Here is a 21,968-nt window from a genome sequence, read left to right on the forward strand (position 1 = left end):
AACTTAAAGATGAAAGGGAAATGATAAATGGAAGTTGCTTACAAATGCTTTATTATGTCACCAAAACTAACTGCAGTTGCACAGGAGGGCTTTTCCGATTCAAAACTCGTCCTAGTTGAAAGAAAACATGAAAGTAATCAAAATATGTATGTGTATATGCCAGTGTTTATAGGCTATCTAAAATAAATAGGGCAAATTATAGTAATGAATAAAACTTAACAGTTAGAAAATGCAGGTGTTGATAAAGGAATTTAAAAGTTATCTGAGAAGCATCCTGGGCCAACAATACAGGAAAAATCCTTCAGTCTTGGAATCGAAGTGGAATCAAAGAATCAACAGAGTCAGTATAAGGTAAGGATGGGAGAATGTGGAGAAAATATGGAATAAATGTGATTAATAAATATTGCTGTAGTTACGAAAATGGCAGGTTGGTTGATGTCTTACATTGATATAGAAATGTCTCTTCCAGCAACATCTAGATAGAATTTCAAAATGGCACTTAATAGTGTTAAATAAATACAACTTTGACAGAATTACTTGTTTCAAAGATAATCAAGAGGACTCCCTGAAGGTCGATGGTACTTGTTCTTAGTGCATCTCAGAATATGAGCGAAGTTTGAGGTGTAGAAAAAAGCATTTGGATTTCTAGAAGCCATAAACCATGGATTTGGATAACTGTGACCTTGTTTAGCCTGTCACGAGTTTTAGGCAAAATTATGAAAGTAATTATATGGTACATGATCAATAATTGATGAAGTGGCTACACAACTAATGCATAGCAGCACTGTTATGCAGAATAGCATTCTTTTATAATTTTTTTTTTCTTCAGTTATCAGATTGGCTTACAAAGGTTCAAACAACTTTTTAATTATAGTTATTTTTGAAGGTCAGAAGCTCCCTAAAGAGTGAGTCCATTCTTTCTCTCTGGAAAGCTTTAATTCAGCACTAGGTGCTGTTACGAAAGATTAGCAATTGCTTAAGCCAAATGCTTGAGCTCAAAACAGAATTTAATGGGGGAAGTTCACTTCCATTACTGTCTTAATATCCTTAATATGTTTGGTTTCCTGGTGTTGTAGTAGGTATGTATTTATAGATGCTATTCTCTCCTCCAAGCAGCAGTGGCTGTATTATGTACCTTGGTTAACCATTCCCCTTGGTACTTTTGCCGTCACATGCTGTGCTGTACGTGGTTGCATTGTTCTGCCTTTGGCTTAGGGCAAAGATAGCAACGCGACAGGGAAGAGATCTTCAGAGCACCCATCACTCCTATCCACACGCCTATCCATAGCCATCTCAGTGGTGTTGCAGCTACTCAGCAGCACCTGTATCGCCAGTTGTATCTGATGGGCTGGGGATCAGCAGCAGGAGCAGAAGGAAGAGTGTTTGGTAAGTGTCGTGGTGCTTGTCCTCAATGTCATTAATTATTACTGGTGGCATCAGTAGGGGGATATGGGCTTATCGGTATTCTTTCAGGGTGCTGTCTTGCAGTGTTTTGTTCAAGGGGTTTGCTTGTGCAGAAGGCCCTTCTGGCTCCCTCTGGGCTGTTCTCCACAGAGGGCAAAAGCAGCAGAGTTACCCTTAGCAGGAGCCGTGACAAATGCCCTTCCAGAACAGAACTTGAGAGCAGCTTTTGGAAGAAGGCAGTGTGGTATTGAGTACTTTGTTTTCCTAAAACCGATCTCTGGCAGAGATTTGGCTCTAAACCCATTCAGGAGCTGCAGAGACTATTTTGAGCTTTAGAGGGAACCTTTTTGTTGCTCCTTCCCACAAGGAAGACTTATTTTGGTCCGGTTTGAGCCCTTCCAAGGAAGCTTTTCCAAGTTCTTCTACACCTTTTCCAGGAAAGAAGCATGTGAATGTATCTAAAGTTCCTCTCTAAGTAAGTGTTTGTAGCTCTTTGTCAGTCTCTGCTGTTACCTACTGTTTGCATACCTTGGAGCCTGGATAATTTTTCTGCCTTAGAGGCACATCTGTCTTCAGTACTTTTACTTCTATTAGTCCCCTTTTGGTTTTAGAGATGTGTAGTAGAGACTACTTCAGTGACCTGTAGCAGTGTCAGGTGCAGAGGTACAGGCCAGTGAATTTCTTTTTCTCAGTAAAGGACAGTTTGATTTCTGTAGCTTACAAGCCAGCCTTTATGTTGTCAGAATCGCCCTTTTCTTTCTTACCCTCTGAGGGGTAAGTTGAGTCATCTGGGAATTTGTAGTTTGAATGTTTGAGGACATGGTCCAGTCAAAGAATGAGGTTTACATAACTCTGCTTTACAGGCAGATGTTACAAGATGGTGAAATGAAAGTCCCAATTTAGTTTAATTAGGGTGGTAAAACAAAATCTAAGTGAAAAATACAGAACCTTAAAATTACTTAGTTTTGTCCCTGACAACATTGAAGAAAGGCCATCTCACTGTAAGAAGCAGAGTCAGTAAAGACCTGTAAATGTCAGTTTTGATTATTAGTGTGCATTGTAGCCAAAATAGGTGTCTTTGATCCAGGCCACTACAGCAAAGGAAACGTGCTGCAGCATGAAGTGAAACAACACCCTGAGGACTAGTCAGGAGACAGGCGGTGAGTCTGGTTGCTTGCCAGGACCTGTTTTCGGGGGTCTGCTTTTGGAAGTTGATCTTGAGATTTCTTGACGAGCTCTCTGAGTGCAAAATGGTTCAGTATTGCTCGCCCTTTGTGTAGTTTTTTTACTTTGTGGCTGCCTCGGGACCTGGTTGACTCTATCGAGCAGAATGGCTGTGCCAGTAGGGACTTTACCCTTGTGTATTACAACCAGTGGCCTGCGGATCGAGCCAGGCTCTGTGGCCCAGTAAGGAGTTGGGTAATCCAGAACAGGAGCTCTAAATAAGAATGGTGCTGTCTGAGCTGGTGGGGAAGCGTGCTGTCATCAGATGCAGGAGCTGAAAGTTTTGATCCTTTTTCATGGTGGTGAAAAATCAAAACCTTAAATGCTGGTCTCTCCTACCTCTTTACAAAAATTGTGATCGCCCGGCTTGTGCCAGCATTGCAGCTTATCTCTTCTCTCGTAGCAGTCCTCCTTTGCCTGTTGTAAATAAGCTAGGTAGTAGTGCTCTGGTGTGCTGGCCCTGTGACTCTGTCTTACCAGCTAGCATGGGCTATACCAGGATTTAAGCATGTGGCGTTGCAGGCTTCAGCTCACTTCCCCAACAACTGTAAAGGAGCGATGGCGTGGGCCAGCCCTTGGGTAGTTTACTGTGAAAGGAGGAGTGGAAAGCTTGATCTCTTGTTAAAGAGTTGTTCCATGGTACTGATGGGATGTAGGAAGCTGTAGTTGGGGTGCCCAGCCCGATCACTGGTGAGGAGCTGAGGATACCAGAGCAGCTTGCATGTGTTTAGGACAGTGACGTGGTTTGTATATCTAGCCATCTGCTACCCATCTGGAAGTGCTCTGGCCACAGCTTTTGGGTTGTATTGTAGCCAGATGTAGAGTTTCTTACCTAGGATGCTGAAAACAAGAAGATACTGAGGTGATGCGCATCTGAAAGAGAAGTGAGGTATTAGTCATGCTCCTGTCTTTCTGGTGAATGTCATTGTACTGTCTAGCCCAGAGAGCATGATACTACTGTGTGCGTGCACATGAGCACACGCGTGTGCTGACTCAGCTGGAATGCTGGCAAGTGCCACTGCAGGGCACAAGTTAACTGATGTTAAGTCAGTCACAAGTGGTTTCCCCTGCAGTGTGTAACGAAGTCCACTGATCTGCTAGCGCTCGTCCATATCGTGAAAATAGAAAGGGTAAATGGATGGCTGAAAAATTTCTATAGCAGTTGCTTTTAAATGAGTCCATGGGGAAACATCTACAGGCTTTGAATAACATTCATGCCACAGCCTAGCTCCAAGCGGGGCATCAGCCTGCTTCGTAGCCCTGAATACAGAAAGGCAGCTCCCAGGCAATTAACTTGTGCTGTCTTTTGCTTGTAGCTGTAGGGATCTTTGAAGCCAGCAAAAGTTCAGACCACACCTGCTTCACCGTAAGTCGTGTGCTCCAGAAGAGCTGCAAGCTGTGGATGGTGGGTGAGTAGTGACCATTGCAGTCTGAGCTAACAAATGGATACCACCATTCCTGTCAGCTGGAGGGAGTGAGGAGGGTTGCTCTTTTTCCTTCAACACAGGAAAACAGAGTTTCACTTGCCCAGAAAAAGGCAGAAAAGACACTTCATACACCACCACATGCAGAAATTCTTCCTGCAGTCCACAAAACCTCTGAATGTGGTCTAGAACTTCCCGCTATCACATTGATTTCCAAGTTTGTAAATACATCCCAAGATGACACTAGAAACTTACTGCTGTGACAGCAAATCTAAAATCAGTAATCATTTTTGTCAAATATAGAGAAGACCTGTACTGTTGTCACAACTCACTTCTGTATTCCACAAGTTTCTGGTGTTTATTACTGCAGTACAATAGCAAAATAATGGAGCAAGCTCCAATTACTGTCAGTGCAGATTAAGTTCAGAATTATTTCAGATTTTGATCCTCACTGTAATTAACTTAAAATTTTACACTAAACATGGCTGAGGATGCCCAAAAGTTACACCTCTCTACATTCCAGGAAAAAAAAAAAAGCTTAATTAGATAACCTTTCTTAGTTTAATACTGATCCATTTTAATATTGCGTTTCCAGATAAATCTGTGCAGTCACTGTCAAAGCAACAGGAAGCGTGACTAGCACTCAGAAGGACAAACGCATGAAATCTGTTTTTAAGGATCAGTTTGAAGTTGTTGGTTGATGCTTTTTGACCATACCTCCAGCCTCCGGGCTTTACTTGCTAATGGAAATAGGCACCAGGCTTCCTGCAGTATGATGCACTGCCCTGGAAGAGCCTAGAGCACTTCTGTTCATCCAGCCACAGTGCAGAGATGCCCTGCTTTGAGTAAAAGCTTGACAGCTTACTGGGGAGGTTTTCACAGAACTTCCAGTGGAAATAACTTAACTCTGCTCTTGCTGTTTGTGCATGTATCCTTAAAAAAAAAAAATCCATTTTAGTCTTAACTTTTGAGAACTTTGAGTAACGTATTACCTCAGAGGTAACATGGAATAGAATGGGGACAATACTCTGTGCTACAAGGTGTAGTGAAGTCTACAGGCTAACTTACTGTGCTGAATGGAAACGTAAGACAGATACACCATTACTACCCTCTTTCTAGCAGTTAAGTGAGAGAGGTTTCTCTAAGTCAGTCAGGTGTAGACAAGAGCTCTCAGGTGGCAGATTCCTGGGTTCCTGCAGGACTATTTTGTAGTTTATTCCATCATCGCACTTGTGAAATAGGAGTAGTACTTCCTTTCTGGGCAAGGAGATGTAAGGATAAATAAATCTCTGGTGAGCAGATATGATGAGAAGACACGTAAATATATCATGATGGTTACCTGTTAGGAAGAATACATCTGCTTTAAATGTTTCGTTAAGACTTGTCTGCGTTGCTTACACTTGTCTCGTGCTAGGCCTGGTTCCTCTGTATGCTGCCTTCATCCTCCTGCCTGCAAGGAGCCTGGCCTTCTCCCAGGTGCCACCAGTACAAGACAGCATGTCCTATACAGGATGACCACCTACTAATAAGAAAAAACGTAAAGCAGAAAGAGTAAAGCTGTATGGTTTAGGATTTTCTTAATTGAGCTGAGGCAAACACCAGCTAAACTCCAGTGTTTGCTCTGCTTGATGAGAAGTCCGCAAGACGACACAAATGGCTCCTACTAGATGTTGTGCTGCTTCCTGTAGTGGCCCCTACACTACCTGGTGTGTTCTACCTCCTACTCTCACCTGGTTCTGACAAACTGCGTGGTATGCCTGCAACAGGTACTGAAGGTGCTAAGGGTTAATGCAGGTGGGAAAAGTTGTCCTATTACATGACTCAACTATAAAAACTTACTGTTCCTCTTTGAATTAATGAGAATACTTTTAAAGCAGTATCTTTCTATTTCTAAACAAAGAGGGGAAAAGAAAAAAAAAAAAGGACCAAAGCCTCTTTTGTTAAATAGCCTGAAACTGAGATGCTGCAAGGAAAGAAGCTGCCAGACTGCCATTTAAAGCACTTGAACACACAAGGCCTAGGGGGGGATGTCCTGCTGTTCACTGCATGATCATTATTCTGATGAACAGCTATTATGCAGCATTTGGTCATGAAATGCTTAAGGAAATACAGACCCCGCTGTCTTCTGGTGTTTTAAAAGCAGAGCTGGTCAGGATCAACAGCCAGGGTGCCCTGGTGACCTGCAGGATGGTAGAAACCTCAACAAAAGTCTGCCAGCCTTCTGAGTCATGCTGGAATTCTGTGCCAGCAGAAGGTGTGTCTGACTCAGAGAGCAGCTCTGCTAGGGCTCCAAAAGCTCCTCCACCCCCAGAACATGAGAACCTTTGCCTGTTTCTGTTACAGCTGGAACGCAAAGAGAATGCTGGAGAAGTGCAATAATTGAACAAAAGTCCATACACCTTTGACACTGCGTATGCACATACAACAACTGAAAGGCAGGCAGGCATTTCTACTATTCTGCATCTTGTTCCTCTGAAAGTGATTAACATACTCAGTAATTCAGCTGGATATAAAGTTATTTCGCACTTTTTTGCGTTACTCATTATTCATTACAGAACTACTGCTCTAAGCATAACAATTCTCAAGGTTTATCTCGATTCATTTCCTCAGGAGCAACACCCAGGTTACTGAAGACTGAGCTGAGTCAAGAGCACCACTGTTTATCTCCCTGTTTGTGCCAAGGAAACTGGCTACAAGTGAGTGACAATGGTATGATGCTGGTCTTTGCTTTTTCATCACAAAATCTGATGCCTGTTCTGTGTTCTTAGTGGGGCCGGCATCTGTAACAGTTAACATGAAACAAGAAGAAACACTGCTCAGGAACACAGGCGTCAGAGGAGTTTCTAGATAGCCCAAAGAAGAACTGTCTCATCATTTTGCTGAGATGCTAAATACTTCAGTGTAAACGATTCTCTGCTGCCCTCATTATGAGAAGAGAGCTAAAAGCGACCCTGAGTCAGAGGCTGTAGTTCTGCAGCACAGCTGCTCAGCAGTAGCTGATGCTCTGGTCTCCCACCACAAAAGACACCTCAGCTTTAAGAGGGGCAGCTTGTGACCCTTCATTTCAGTCCTTGGAAATCAGCGTGATCTTGTGTCAATACCTGAAACGCTCAATCTTCAGTAACTCTACATGAAAGATACATAAAAATTGCAGCAAATGTAGACAAAAGAATTCATTTTGGGTTTTTATTATAAAAGTAAAATAAAAATAAGCATTTAAAAAGCACATTTTTTTTTTTAAAGGAACAGATATAAAAAACCCTTATTTACAAATAGGAAAATGCCAAACTTGAAAAATTTTTTGATTAAGAGGCACCCATGTTAAGTTTAAATACATTATTTGAAATATACAAGATTCTTTTCTCTTAGGATTCTCTTTTCTCTTGGAGTTGTCATTGTTGTGATTAAAGTAATGATTTTTCTTTGCCAGCTATTTTATGATCTTTTTTCATGCAACTGTGCTGCAAAAATTATGAAGAGAGCAGCTAGAAACTGTGTCCCTTGGTTGCTCCGTGTGCCTTACCTCTTTTTATTAAATGAGTTGGTATTATGCATTAACAAGGAGTGACTTTCATCTACAAAAGAAAATCCTCACAACCCAGAAAAGCTGTCAGTCATTCACAGTGTCCAGTCCTGTGTATTAATGCGGCAGTAGAGGCCTGGTTATTGTGTGTGGCTTGTAAATAAGTAAAATTAACTGTATGTGAGGGAGGAAGCAATGGCTAGGAGCTGCATACTGAAGTCACCATCAGTTCAGGTTCGTGTGTGGTTCCTCCAGAGCCCTTTTGGTTGTGAATTCACTTCCCTCTGGCCAGGATGACACCGATGCAGTCTTAAATGTCACACTTGTTCCTGTAACTGCGTATTGCTAAATGACTACTGCTAGTTGGCTATATAATTGCTTTGCACTGAACTTTCATGTCCATAGCCCAGGGTCATTTTGCTAAGTGTTAGTGATGACTTGCTGTTCAGAGAGTCTGAGTAGGAAAAGCTCAGCTTGCGGAAGGAGGTCTCCACGCCACTGTCACACACGCTTTCGTTGTCTGGAAATCTGCTATTATAAAGCTCACCTGAGGGAGAGAGACAAGGGAAATACGTTATCATTTGTCTTGCTTCAGTAATGTCGCTTTCAGAAAAGCCTAAGGAATGCAAACCAATAGAGTTAAAGCTCTTCTATAGGCAAATAAGTCTAACTTCAGATATTATGATAGGAAAAGCTGTGCTGAATGGTTTCCATTGACCAAAGCATGTGATCTGCTGATGCTAATGCTGTCACCACACTAGTCAGGACTGCCTGAGTGTGGTAGTAGCAGGGCAAAAGGTTCTCTGGTTCTCAGATTCACAGACCCTGTGCAAACGTACAGCTCCAGGATGATGATCCTAAAACTTTCCCGTGTTATTTCACTTACAGATTTCTTTGAGACAGAATACTTGAACAATTTTCATCTAGTAAGTGAGCCTGAAATACCAGGAAGCCAGCAGCAGCTGTCATCTGTGCAAGAGCCACAAAAGGAGGGCCTGACTGCAAGGGAAGAGTATCTGAGTTGAAGGTATGATGACGTGGGCTCAGTGTGACCAGCACACCGGTTAGCACATTAGAGTTCAGTATTATTTTTCCGAACAACCATCTTAAAATAAATGACGTGATGCAGTCCATCTGTGTTGCACAGCAGCAGAACCCCTCTTTCTTACCCTTCAAGATGAAAGAGGTGGCATGTGTGAAGGTTCACTCCCTGACTGAACAAACAGTTTTCTATAGAGAGTAAATGGGCAGGATGGAGTTACAATGGTGTTTCTTTTTTTTTTTTTTTACTCCAGAAGTATCTACAGTATTTTCACCTAGGGTGTAAGTTACCACATGAGGGTGCTGGCAGCACTACTGGTGTTTGAACAGGGCACCAGAAAAAACAAAGGGTTGTGTTGCCTAACATGGCCAGGTGGTGACTGCACATACCCGCCGACTTAACTTACAGCCTTCTCACAACCTCTGTTTTTCTCTTAGTAGAGTCCTCTGCCCAAAACCACCGTAGGACCTCCATTGCTGAAGATGCTCAAAACTCAACAGGACATGACATGGGCAACCTCACGTGATGTTACATTGGCCCTGCTCTGAGGAGGCAGCTGGACAGCATGACTTGTAACCTGAGCCACCCCTGACTGCCTACAGACCACAGGGCCTTTTTGGAGTGCCACACATTGCGGAAGGAGAAATTTAATACCAAAGTCTTGCTGAGAAGTTTATGAACCCAAAACATTTTTGTTTATCCAGACATGGGAGGGGTAGCGGGGGAAATGTCAAAAGGTAATGGCACTTGTACAGGCCTGGGAGATCATTGCCTAGTTTAATCTTTTGAGACTTATCCCCAGTACATCCAAGGAGTTACCATCAGTAAATGGCAGATGTCTGGTTTTAGAAGAGGGAGGCAGTGTAATCACTGTAACACAGCGCTACTGATCAGATGGCCCGTTTTTCCCCTCTTCTAGGCCTAGCACATGTCTACGAGGAGATAATCGTGCTGCAGTAAACATGTTTCTGAAACAGGTAAGCAGTTCAGGCATTATGTGTAAGAAAGCATGCAACCTATCAGCAGTGAGGCAGGGTGTGGAGGGGGAGAACTGAAAAAACATCTTAAATAAAGCTCTTGATGATTTGTTGTCAATTTTACCTGTCTCTCCATTTGCAAAGGTGGGTGGTGACAATGCCGGAAGAGCTTTTGCTGTGTTGTCTTCCAGGTGAGATGGGCTTTGTGAGATGGATAGTGCTTTCTGAACGATTTCAATGGCTTCTGTGTGACCCATCTGTCTCAAAGCAGCGATCAACTCTTGAACTGTACCACCAGAAACCTAAGAGAGAAGACACCAGAAGGATGCTCCATCACACAGGCTGGCTAAAACCAAAGGGCTGCACTGTCTCACCGTGCAGAAGGACAATGTTCTCTACATGTCTCAGTGTTCTTTATAACTTGTTACAGCCCCATTACCTCATAGTTATCTAGCAGAGTTTTCGATGGGGAAGGGCTCAGCCTGAAGGCATTACTAAGTATGCCAAGACCCAGTTTTTGTGCTAAAGTGGACCAGTTTTTGCTTGGATCAGGCACTTCCAATAGTTTGTAAAGCTGCATCTTCGAACTTTCATTCAGCTCTCTCAAATGTCCTGGGGAACATAGGAACATGTTAGTTTATTATTTATCCAAATCATGCACCAATTAATTTCTAAGCAGAAACAGAGACAAATTAAAAAGTATTTTAGTGTCCATCAGTCCCATGTTTACTAATGTATTGCTGTAACACTGGAAACACTCCTCTGTGTGCTTGTGACCTCTTAACAGGATCATGCTCCTTCTGCGAATGAGTGGGTGGGAGGGTACCTTGCTCCCTCCCCACTCCCGTCACAAGCTATTGCAGGGCAATGTCTTGTACAAATACCCCTCCAGTACTCAGTTACTAGAGGGACAGGGGCAAGTCTTCTCTATAGAGGTTACCTTGTGTCAGTGCATCCTCCGAAACCACTGCTGACTCGTAGGGTTTGCCTGTGAGTATGTCGTACACCTAAGAGAACACGTTAAAGTCAGTATTTAGCAGAAACCTGGTTAGCGTCCATTACCTTGACAAGTCTCAGTTGTACTGTAATAAAGCCCTGATTCCATCTGTAAATGGGCAATTTTTTCTGTCCCAGACCAGTATGACTAAAGATACTGTAGAAGACCTGTGCAAAGCTTGAGGGAGAAACCTGGAGAATTAATCTCCTTTGCCCTTTAGCTATGTCATCTGGCAACTGTTTTCAAGATCAGAGGAAGTCTTTGCAGTAAATAAGCGGCAGTAGCACTGGTGAGTTATTGCCTGTCTGCAACTAGTAATTTAAAACAAAGCCTGGCTTAGATTTGTACCTAAGCCTAGTACCGCTCCCCAGCTCTTTGTGATTAGAGATGCTCACTGCTTGTGCCGTGCGCTCACAGCAAACCAACTGCGCATCATCAGCTATTAAAGCATGGACCGTGCAGCCTCGTCTCCGCTTGGGGAGGACACAAGTGTGTACCTTCCCTAAACACAAAGTCTGCAGTTCTGAAGAACATGCAGCAAAGAACCCACCAGAGAGAGTCTCTGAGTATGGGCTGCCCAACCAGCTGGACCCTTCTCCGTATTGAAGACTGTAGTGCAGCCATTTCAACAAGCGCCTGGTCATTCCTGTTCAGCAGTAATCTGTTAGGTGGAGCTTCTTCCAGTGCTATTTCATGCGGGTTTTTTGTGGCTGAATTAGTTTAACTTTTGGTGGCAAATTAGTAGCTTGTCACCCTTGAAATAATTGTGGATGCAATGAAATGAGTTGGCTGAGGGCTGAACTATTGTTTATTATTTAAAAAAAACAAACAAAACAACCAAAAGAAGAAAACCAGACCACAGACCTCGCTGTTGGCCGCCATATCCAGTGGTGTCGTTCCAGGCACAATCCCTTCATCATCATCTTCATCATCTTTCACCTCATCTAGATCAAACAATGGCTCAAAGTTCTCAACATGAGGATTTGCACCTGGAAAAGAAGTGTAAAAAAAAACTGCTAAGAAAAGGCTTCAAGTTGCTTTTCAACAGTATTTGAAAGTTGATGTGTTCCAAGTTCTGAATGGCAAATCTGCTAATTGAGCTACTCGAGCTAAATTACATTTTATATTAAGTCAGCATAACGTTAAATGCTGTCACATCTCTGTATAACGCTACTCTCCATTATAAAGAGGGGAAAAATGCCAAGCGGAGCGGTAGGGCCCGAAGAGTGAGCTTCCATTTTACCAACTGACTTCCCGTCCCATTCTTGGCTTGCACAGAGTGCAGCATGTGTGCGATGCTCCTTTTTATAGTGTCAGAGAAGTGTGGGTATTATTAAAAGACCAAGCACAGCACCAGAGCAATAGAAGGCTTGGATTTCTGTTTCAAAGACGAAATCAGGTCTAAATACAACTGAAAAAATGTTCCAGTAAATATTCAAAACTAACTCTTCCCCAGTGATACGAAAAAGGAGACACTAACAAGCTCCTGTTTCAGTGACCTATTTTTTTTTGTTTTTAAGGCAGTTCAACACTTATCCCAACTATGTAATGAGGTCTCTGCTGCTTCAGCTATAAAAAACTATAAAAGAAGTGCTCAAAAAATTTCCAAGAGTCCTCGAGATTTGTCTTGACTAACATAATTTGCTTTTTTAGCCATTAGATGGTGCTAAAGAGTAGCACAGCACCTGAAACGAGGCCTTATCCTGGGAAAAAACAAGCCTCCCTGCTTTTAACGCCTGATTTCTTCTGCTCATGAAACAAGTTAACTGGCACCTTTTCTGCTTGCAGCCTTCTAACCTGAACTGTGACTGAGAGAGAAAACTCTCCAGCAAATATTTATTTATTTCCATACCTGCTGCTGTGAGAACTGCTGCCAATTTTGTAGAGCCCCTTCCAGCTGCTATGTGAAGAGGAGTTGTCCCATCGTATGTAGTGCTGTCCACGTCTGCGTCACCCTAAGTTTTTATTGGATGACAAAAAGAAAAGTGCTACTTATCTATACAGTTCAGCTGCAGAGACACATGCCTGCATAGACACTGATACTGTGCAAGTAAGCACCACTCCACGCCTGTTTGCATAAAAACTCTAATCATTGTCTCCAAAGAAGAACTTAGAAAGGTAACTGCAACTGTCTGCATGCAGGAACAGGTGGTGGTTGTGCGCTCCAGTGTTACAGCAGGAGGCACAGCGGATAAACCCAAATAGGTCAGGTAGATACAAGCCACTGCATCCCCCGTAATAGCTCTGATTGTCTGCGGCACCTGGAGCCTGAACTGGTGTGCAGAGAGGCGGCCTGCCCTCCTGCTGCTCGTCAGGAGAGCTGGCAGGCTGGGGGCTCATCCCTGCACAGATACAGAGAAAAGCTACCGCGGCCAGCTGTGGGGGTGCAGAATTAAGCACACTAGGATCAAGGTGTTAGAGAGGTGAGGCAAATCCAGACAGATATACACAATTCTCCCCCATGCACATCTGTACACGCATTCCACTTCGTGCAGCCGAAGGGACTAACTTGGTCACGAGAAGTTTTACTGGCTGCCACGATTACTCAGTGCAAGTTAAACACAGCGTATGCGGGCAGGTCAGGGTCACACACTGTCAATTCCTCAACTTGGGCAAAAGGTTCACCAGCAGTGCTGAACAAGCAATGATGAGTAACATTAGCAATAATTCTGCCATTATACTGCTTTAAGTAACCAAGTCAAACAGGAAAAAACCCCTTACTGCTGTTCCTCTGAGGCACTCAAGGATTTTCAAGAGTTTTAAAGTATGTAAGTGAAATGACCTGGGAGAAAGAAATTATGCCCTTACCTCGAGCAAAAGGCAGCCTGCCAAAGGGATGTTCTCTTGTTCAACAGCTAAATGCAAGGCAGTTCGCCCAGATTTTTGTTCCTGAGCATTGATGTTAACTCCAGCAGCAATTAGTTGTTTGAGGCACGACATGCTATTTGCCATCACCACCATGTGAATTGCACTGAGACCTACACAAAACAACACCCCCCCCAAAAAAAATAATGTGCATTAATTATTTGAAAAGTACAGAAATGTCAGAGTAATGAGTTTTGAAGTGGCTGTATCTATGAGAATTGTAAGATGAGTGAGTTACTGTAGTCATCTGAGCAGAAGTGACTTATTTTGCCTGCCTATACACTACAAGACGGTATTAATAAAAGTTGTCTTTGTGCATAAATTGGAACTAGTTGTGTTACTGATGGTGAGTCAAAGCCATGCACGAAGGAAAACAAAAAATCAGCAAATTACAAGGTGGAACAGAAGGCAGGAACTAAAGAGCTCACCTAGAGCACCTCCTTGCCTGAAAGAAGAGCAGCCTTAAAAAGGAAATCCGCATCTCGGTACTAAACAAGTAGGTACCCTGTGCTGGCCCCATCTACTACGGAGCATCTCTGCTATAAGCAGTCTGGGGAATAATTGGTATCTTTTGGTATCCTCCTCCTGTAAGGTCACGCTGCCCTATCACCTCAAGATTACCTGCACCAACTCAAAAGGAGAGTAATAAAGCCTTGTATGTAAAAACCAAGCAAACATACACCAATCCCAAAGCTACCAACCACCCCCCCCCGCACCCCCCCAGAGGAACTTAACATAGTTTTTTTGACTCCCACAATGACGTTTTTAGGTCAGCCGTTTTTACAATCTATTAGAGCAGAAGTACCAAATTCAAACGACCTGTGCCACTGAAAAATGGGAGAATTGTGTCTTCGTGGCTATTTTATAGGCTCCAATTCTGTATGGTCACAAAATACCAGACATGAAACTTGACACTGGTCCAGGAATTATTTTTAAGGGGATTTTGTTCACTAAAGAGGAGGCAAAACCACTTTATTCTGGGGGGATTTTTTTTAAAAAACAGTGGTTGCATAAGGTATCTCAGAAGGAACACAGTGCTTGAAGTTTAGTAGGATTAAAGAGAATATACAGTAGCAAAAGTTCAAATCCATACTGTGTCACGTGGCCATTGCCAACCTTTATGTTCTGTACTACCAGAAAACCTACAGGTCTGTGTTCTCTTGTTGGTGATGGCAGGCATATAAAAGCCAAGGCCAGCGTATGCATAATGGGGAAAGATGCTATTTCCAAGGTCTGTATCTGCCTGTGTAGAAACACTGTGTTGGCAGAACTGAGGTGTGCTTGTCCAGTAGTAAGTGTAAAACACGGCCATTATCTTTCCATACCTTCACCATTGCAAAGGTCGACCATTGGAGAGATCTTCTTATGCTTGAGGAGTAGACTCAAAATCTTGTCATCTCCTTCAGCAGCAGCTAAGTGTAAGACAGAATTACCATGGCGATCCAGAAGGCTGACATCTGCTCCAGCCTTCAGCAAGTTTTCTACCACCTCTGCCTGCTTTGTGATTACTGCCAGGTGCAAGGGAGTCTAGAAGTGAGAGAGGCAAGCCATGAGAAGAAAAGCAACAGCTACATCACTTCTGCAGAAATCTCTTAAACCCATAAAAGCTCCCAGTGTGAGAGGACGTTACTCTGCTTCAAAGCTAACAAATTAAAAGCTTGCGCATGTGTACGTTTTTTTTCTGCTGCATACTACAAACAGGGTTTCTACTTACTGGAAATAAAAGCTGCCTTGCCAGTGTCAGCAGTTGGACTTTGGGGGGAACAAAGCCGTTGCCTACTCTATAAGCCAGGGCACTGACCAGGCTATTGGAGCGTTGCGGTGCAAGGGACTTGGGAAATGAGATAATCCCTGTGCCGCCCAGACACTGTAACCCTGCTTCCAGCTGCCCCGGAGCCAAGCTCATGCCACAGAGGGAGCACATGCACTTTCCAGGGCCTGCTCAAATCTGCCTTTGGCACTGAACTATGCTCTAGTTTTGCTTCTGAATAGGAGGGTTTGCAGCCGCGGGCTTAGAATTTCCTTATCCCTCAAAATGACTGCACAGAGAAGAAGAAAATCCTGCTGTTCTGTGCATCTGGCAGAACAACTGTGCATGTCCACAGCGTGTGCCTGGCTAGCTGATGCTGTTTGCACATTCTCCAGTTCTGTGCAAAGACACCTGCAGCACCAAGAGGCTCTCAGGCGAAGAGATTTCAAGTATTTCCACAGGTTGACTACATACTGCATTCTTGACAGTCTTGCCAGTGCACAGCATCATGCAGAACATACTCAGAAATGTGTGTATTTAAACAGTAAGCATTCCAGGAAGGGTTGGGAAATAATATTTCCACCACTAATAACCTTGCAATAAAAATTGCGCAAGATTCCACCTCCATATCATTATCCTTATATTAACAGAGGACTATAAAAAAGACTAATTCCAGCTCTGTACAAGAAGCTTGTTTGTCAATAGGTTTGTCAACATATTTGCAATCAATTACTGAATCTATAAGGTACATGTAGGATTCAGCTTTCTGAATATCTATCTGTACAGAAGTAAAATTCCAGCCCAAGCCTACAGTCCCTCCCACCACTGGCTTAAGTAGAAGGTAGGAATAGCTGTAGAGGTCCTGGGTAGAGATTTATTTCTTGTGTGGAGCACAGCTTTGCTTCCCATTTCTATTAATCAGAGGGCACAGAATTCAACTCAGAATCTTCTGCTTGCTTTCACCAGCCTCCGCATTTCAAACTTGCTTTATATGAAAATAAAAATGAAATGCAAAAGAGAACAAAAAAGTCAAAATAAACTCTCTGGGACTATCTGTGCAGAATAAAACCCTACCTTTACTGTTCACAGCAAAAGAAACGACACAAACGTCAACAGTGCTGCCATGTAATGGCAAGCTGGCCACCTTAGGGACAACCAAATGGTGTTGAAGAGAGATTCTTTTCCAGGCAGGTTTCCACAGCTCTTTTTAAAGCCTGTCCGAGTTACAACACAAAAAGCTCAGATTCTGTCACAGACGAAGGTGAGGAGACAGAACTGTGCCAGGCAGTTAAGAGTCCTTTTCCTGCTCGGTAGAAGACACAGGGATGGGCTTCTTTTTGGTTTGCTATAATGTGAATCTAGAAATGAAAGGGCAACCTCGGTGCTCATGTGATGGGCACAAATACCATCTGGGCTATAGAAAGGGCATAGTTTGTTACAGTTTCCACATGCCTACAGATAACTGATGATGCAGCAACTGACTCATGATCCCGAGTGATCCTATGTTAGAAAGGTCAAGAGAGCCCAGAGCTGGCACGCTGTAACCCATACTGCTGGTTCAGTAACAGAGAAGCCAAATAATAAAAGACACAAACCGGAAAGTTGAGTATTTTTGGCCTGTTCTATGATTAACCCATGGTTAACGCTTCTGTTAACATCAAGAGAAGTTATGAACTGAAAACAGTGAAAACATGCTCTTGCGCCTCCACCACCGTACAATATGCCATTGTGCTTCTAAACAAGTTTGCTGCGCTCATTCCAACCAACAGAAGAAAACCAAGACAGACAGTAAATTGTGCAGTTTCTTTTTCGCTGGCTGAACCATCAACAGCTCTTATAGCACCACAACTGCCCACCTGATAAAGGTCGTTTCTCATGTTAATGATGTCATTATAATTCAAATCCGGCATCACTTCCAAGAGGTTTTTCACAAGCTCAGTATGAAGGTGGATAATTGCTAAATGAAGGACACTGAAACAAACAAAAACCAGATTAACAAATTCACACTATTTTCAGATTTATTAAAAAAATGTTAAGGCTTTTCGGTAGAACTGATTGAATTCTAACTGATAGAAGCACTTGACCTTTAGAGGTCATGATTTCAACACTAAGGATCAGCACCTAAAATGAATCCCAACATTAGAAAAAGCTAGTCAGAAGGTAGCTGAATTTAACCCTTCAGTCACAAAAGCATACACAGGATGGCTTTTGCTGGTTCTGAGCATAACTTAACTACTAGTCTAATAAATACAAACTTTGTAGCACAAAGTAATTGTTTCAAAACTTATTGAAATCCTCAGGTTCTTTGCTGGTTTGGTTTTTTTCATGTTTTGAATTGTGCAGCACATGAACACCTCTTACTGTTGAAACTTTCCTTCAGAATTTCCACAGGTGCCTCTGCCACCAAAGCAGATTTTCCCTTTGGGGCTTCCCCAGACCTGTGGGTTTTTCTCGTCTTCGTTTTCAAAAAGAAAAACCACTAAGGACTCAGGCCTAGTGACTAACAGCCACAGGATTTGCAGCAGTGGCCAGAGATGTCATGCCAAAGGAAAAACCTTTTCTGGGACTTGAGTGACTCCACAGAGTGAGACGCTTCACCGCTTCTACTGGGGTTAATGCAACGGCCTTTCCCGTGCTCTTTTCCAGAGCCACGTCCTTCACCACCAGCCAGAGCGGCTGTACTTGCAGCAGAACACCAGGAGAAAAGCAGGTTGTGAATCCCATCGCCCCTCTCCAAGTGAGCTCCATTGGTCTTGTTCCCTTGAGACTTCATTTCAAAGTCACGCCCTTTGTTTTGAAACAGACCTTGCCAAGCTCTCCCTTAACAGATGCTGGGCAACTTCTAGACTCACCTCTTTAGCATATTGCTGCTGACACACAACATCAACACAGGACACGTGGTGTGTGTGTTTTGTTGCCCCAGAAATACCCGAATATACTCAGATCTACACTTTCATCAGAAAAATAAAAAGCAGCTCCTTGCCATTTGGGGCATAGAGTCATCTTGAAATTGAGACCGAGAACACTCAAAACCAGAAGATATTTTTTAAAGGGAAAAAATATGATTTCTAAACCAACCAAACTTATACTTGAAGGGCCTGTTTTATTGGTTCTGGACACTGCCACAGGCAGCACCATAGCACTTTCCCTCCTTCAACTCTCCTGTGCTGTTCAAACAGTCCCACCACCACCACAGAACAGCTGTTCCTCTGCTCTCTGGTAGATGCTTCTTACTACGCCCTATCATGCTGACATTTTATTTCCATATCTTACTTCAGAAACAAATTTGCTCTTCTACTGCCTTTAGTTCTCTTTCCTGTAGCAAGTATTTTAATTTTACCCTGCCACTAGATGTGATGCTGCAAAGACATGCCATGTAGATGGTGAAAGTCCAGCAATTCCATTCCTTAAACAGTCCTACATCAAAAAAAAAGCATTTCAGCACCGCTGTGGAGGCAGAGGGCCATAACAACCCCGCCAGGCTTCGGGAGCGCGGTGGTACTGGTATAAATGCAGTAACAGGCAGTATCACTGAGTGCCAGCTGTAAATATGCACTAATCACACTGTTCACCTATTTTCTCTCAGAGCCATAAAACAGAACACAGAGCCACAATTAAAGGTATTCTCACTCCCTATGTACTACTTTGATGAAAGATGAGCAAAATTGTTGACAGCAACATTTCTTTAGAGGCTTAAGCAAAAATTTTTACTTTTGCCATGTAATTTTAATGGCTGCAGTGAAAATTAGGAAAACTGATATATGAGTTTTGACTTCTTTCTTTTTTTTTTAACAGCTCCTGCAAGACAGCTGGAAAACAGCCACCAAAACTTTGTTTTGTTAAAAAGCTGCAGAGTAATTTAAATGTATCACATGCTCACAGACTAAAATCCGTCCCAGGAGAAAGATGACATGAGCTTGACCCTCACACAACTTGCAGGCACTTCTTGATTCAGGAAGAAACCAACTATTTACCATCATTCTGAAAAGTATTCTGGCTTTGTTGAAATGCCCTACAAGTCCAAATCTGAGGGGCACCTTACCGGTATTTCAATGCAGGTCGTACTTGCTCAGTACTCCTAATACTCCTCCACCCCACACTTTTTTTTTTTAAAAAAAAAAACAACACAGAAGCTATATTGCCCAAAGTGCTAGCAGATTTTGTTGCTAACTCCTGCCTCATTGCAGAAGGACACCAGGAGAAAAATACCTCAAAGCAGGTATTAGGTTGCCAACTGGAAAGCAAAGCAAGTGATGTAGCTATCTCTGATTTTGCAGTCCTTTAATCTGAGACCTATTTTCACTGAAAGTTGAGTCTCACAGGGTAACCGAACAGCGGGACAGCACGTCTCAGTCACTTGTAATTTTCCATCTAGATGGACGCCTTAAGGCTTCTATGGCTTCTACTATACAAAGTACTGCAATTTAAGGAAACATAAGTGATTGCACAGGGCCTGCCAGCTAAAAGTGAGGATATGATAATGCCACTTGCTTATGCAAGAGATTATTTTTGCCTGTGTTCAGAGCCACTGCCACTGAATTTGCTTTTAAATTTGCTTTTAAGTAACTACTAATTATGAGTTCCTCACTGTATGCACTCACTGAGTCCCACAGAATCTGCACAGCTGCAGAGGAACAAAATGGATTTCTACTCCAGCTCACATTACCGACGGACTGACAAGCAAGTATCAGCAGCCAAGCCCGCCACAGACATACGTGCAATCTCTTGGAAGACAACAGTACAGTACAGATGTAAGAAAGAGCAAAATACCATCCTCTAGGAAGAGCTTGGTGACAACGGAAAAAAAGCAGCATGGACCCTCCAGCTAGTGTTTCTAGTCTCCTGGTACATCTGTAACTTCAAGCTTCCTAGGAAAACTTAAGTACCGGCAAGGAATAAAAAGCAAGGCACTCTCCTTCAGCACAAAGCTGAGGATCCCCATCAACTGTGTACCATCACCATGCAAGCACAGCACTTCACGCTCAGTCAAGATTTTAAGTAAAAACAGGCAAACAAACTCACAACAAGCTCAACATACCCTCAATGACCAGATCACCTTCTGACAGGTGCTACTGACCTTTGTAGTACGACTTTTCTGCAAATGCAACAAAGAAGTCTAAATCGCAGCTGTGCCTCTGACAAACAGCACAAAGGAGAACAGTATTTATTTGATCAGAGCAGTGCTGCAATCCATGATCAGCACCCGCAGGGGACGGAACAAACTGGCTACACCATTCTGCCATCACAAATACAACTTTCAACCCAGGAAGTACAGGCCAACTTACTTGTCCCCGTTATCATCCTGGACAACAGTGAGATGGCGCTGAACAGCCAACAGCATCTTCACATCTCCAGTTACAGCATAATCAAAGAGAGCGTTGCAGTGACGCTTGGCAAGCTGCATGGCCTTCTCCAGGAACAGACTGTCTGCAACACAAAGTTTTGTCTTTTGTCAGTTCAGTTGTCTTCCTTGCAACGTCACCTTCTTTCGACAGGTAGTCGTGCTGCCAAAGAAATACGAAGCGCAGACCACCAAGCCCTACTTACTAATTCACTGAGACAGTTAGCTAATTACCCCTCAGAGGTAAGGACAGAGGGAATGAGTCCCTTGGAAGAAAAACTAGGTGCACGCTGAGCATTCAGGCACCAGGAATCCTGAGAACAGTTGAACCCTGGAAGCTACCTTCAGTTTTAGTGGCACCGAATTAATTGCATTGATGCGCACTTGTGTGTAATGCAACAAAAGCAGCAGGAACTTTGATTTGCTTAGATACAAGAGACATCTGAGGACTCTTGTCCATAGAGCACTTCAAAGAACCTACCATGCAGTTCTGAATATTTAGACTTGAGGAAACTGAGGCACAAGAAGCCTAAGTGACCTGCCAAACATTGCACAGAACCTCACAGAAGTTATAGAATAAACGCAGGGCTTTGTGCCTCCTCTCCAACTCCAATCACGCAGTCTCTCCTGCTTTACAGCAGCAGCACAGAGAGTCTGTTCACCTGTTTAAAACATTCCAGTGTTTACAATGCCTAATTTGTAGTATCCTGATTTTAGATTTACAAAATGTACAACCACTGGGATTTCAAAAAGCAGAATTTGTCATGGTGGGGAGGCAAAAGGGAGAAAGTGGAGGAAAGAAACTAATTTCTGCAAAAAAGCCACTCTAGCTGCTCTGTCAATACCTTTGCAGTCCTGTATCAGCAAGAAACTAGTGAAAATGAAACAGATGAACCTCCAAACCAGAGTCATCATTCTGGGAAGCAGTATCAACCGAAACCAGCCTGTATTTTGAACAGTTTCATGCTTCTACAAAACCTTGTAAGGTTAAAAATTACTAAAAGCAAACAAGTAAAACAGACTTTGTCATTTAAAGCACACATAGGGAGAGACTACCCAGGATTTCCAGCTACACAAACGCAGGCATTTAGACTGGGTCAGATGTGTATCCCTGGTGAACAAGAATACATCATTTCTGTAAGCAAAGACTTACTCAGCTACCCATGAAGCTTATTGTTCTAGCCAATACATCACTGTGGTTCCTACACTATATACCCAGGCCAATACATTTGTATTTGCTGTTTACCTCTTAACACTAAATAATAGAATGAAATAGATGTTATCTTCAGGACACATACCCAGGGTAAAGGGTGTTAAGCAATGCAATCTTTTCTCCCTATAGACATTTCCAAAGACAACTGGATGCTGAACCTCCCTGGTCTCCCATATCAAGCACACAGAAGAGATATCCTTCAAAATAC

General features: G+C 43.0%; 2 protein-coding genes across 4 annotated transcripts in view; one reads left to right on the forward strand and one right to left on the reverse strand.

Moving 5' to 3' along the window:
* The first annotated feature begins 1,223 nt into the window (after positions 1-1,223).
* LOC147415657 (uncharacterized) lies at positions 1,224-9,679 on the forward strand. Of its 2 annotated transcripts, none has more exons than XM_086464616.1 (5): positions 1,224-1,386; positions 3,945-4,037; positions 6,663-6,761; positions 8,464-8,602; positions 9,055-9,679. In XM_086464616.1, the coding sequence occupies exons 1-4, from the start codon at positions 1,344-1,346 to the stop codon at positions 8,598-8,600; spliced, it is 372 nt and encodes a 123-aa protein (XP_086320742.1). In that variant the 5' UTR covers positions 1,224-1,343; the 3' UTR covers positions 8,601-8,602; positions 9,055-9,679. The 2 variants fall into 2 exon arrangements, with proteins under 2 accessions (XP_086320742.1, XP_086320744.1); XM_086464618.1 differs by having other exon boundaries at positions 9,058-9,679.
* NFKB1 (nuclear factor kappa B subunit 1) overlaps positions 7,225-21,968 on the reverse strand; it is a 54,424-nt gene continuing 39,680 nt past the window's right edge. For both annotated transcript variants that reach the window (XM_009950871.2, XM_086464615.1), the window contains exons 15-24: positions 20,492-20,633; positions 17,063-17,177; positions 14,782-14,983; positions 13,400-13,569; positions 12,444-12,546; positions 11,456-11,580; positions 10,535-10,601; positions 10,034-10,206; positions 9,719-9,896; positions 7,225-8,122 (exon numbers count right to left, since the gene is read on the reverse strand). In XM_009950871.2, coding sequence (XP_009949173.2) covers positions 7,935-8,122; positions 9,719-9,896; positions 10,034-10,206; positions 10,535-10,601; positions 11,456-11,580; positions 12,444-12,546; positions 13,400-13,569; positions 14,782-14,983; positions 17,063-17,177; positions 20,492-20,633 — 1,463 coding nt within the window. In that variant the 3' untranslated portion in view covers positions 7,225-7,934. The remainder of the gene's footprint in view (positions 8,123-9,718; positions 9,897-10,033; positions 10,207-10,534; positions 10,602-11,455; positions 11,581-12,443; positions 12,547-13,399; positions 13,570-14,781; positions 14,984-17,062; positions 17,178-20,491; positions 20,634-21,968) is intronic.

Source organism: Leptosomus discolor, chromosome 4 (assembly GCF_034619465.1).
Source record: "Leptosomus discolor isolate bLepDis1 chromosome 4, bLepDis1.hap2, whole genome shotgun sequence".
Classification (NCBI taxonomy): domain Eukaryota; kingdom Metazoa; phylum Chordata; class Aves; order Leptosomiformes; family Leptosomidae; genus Leptosomus; species Leptosomus discolor.

Excerpts from the sequence above, each read along its gene's own strand:
- LOC147415657 (XM_086464616.1), top strand. The coding sequence starts at position 1,344 with ATGGGCTGGGGATCAGCAGCAGGAGCAGAAGGAAGAGTGTTTG. Across the intron at positions 1,387-3,944 it reads AGCAGAAGGAAGAGTGTTTG|CTGTAGGGATCTTTGAAGCC; the intron begins GTAAGTGTCGTG and ends TTTTGCTTGTAG. Across the intron at positions 6,762-8,463 it reads GCTACAAGTGAGTGACAATG|ATTTCTTTGAGACAGAATAC; the intron begins GTATGATGCTGG and ends TTTCACTTACAG.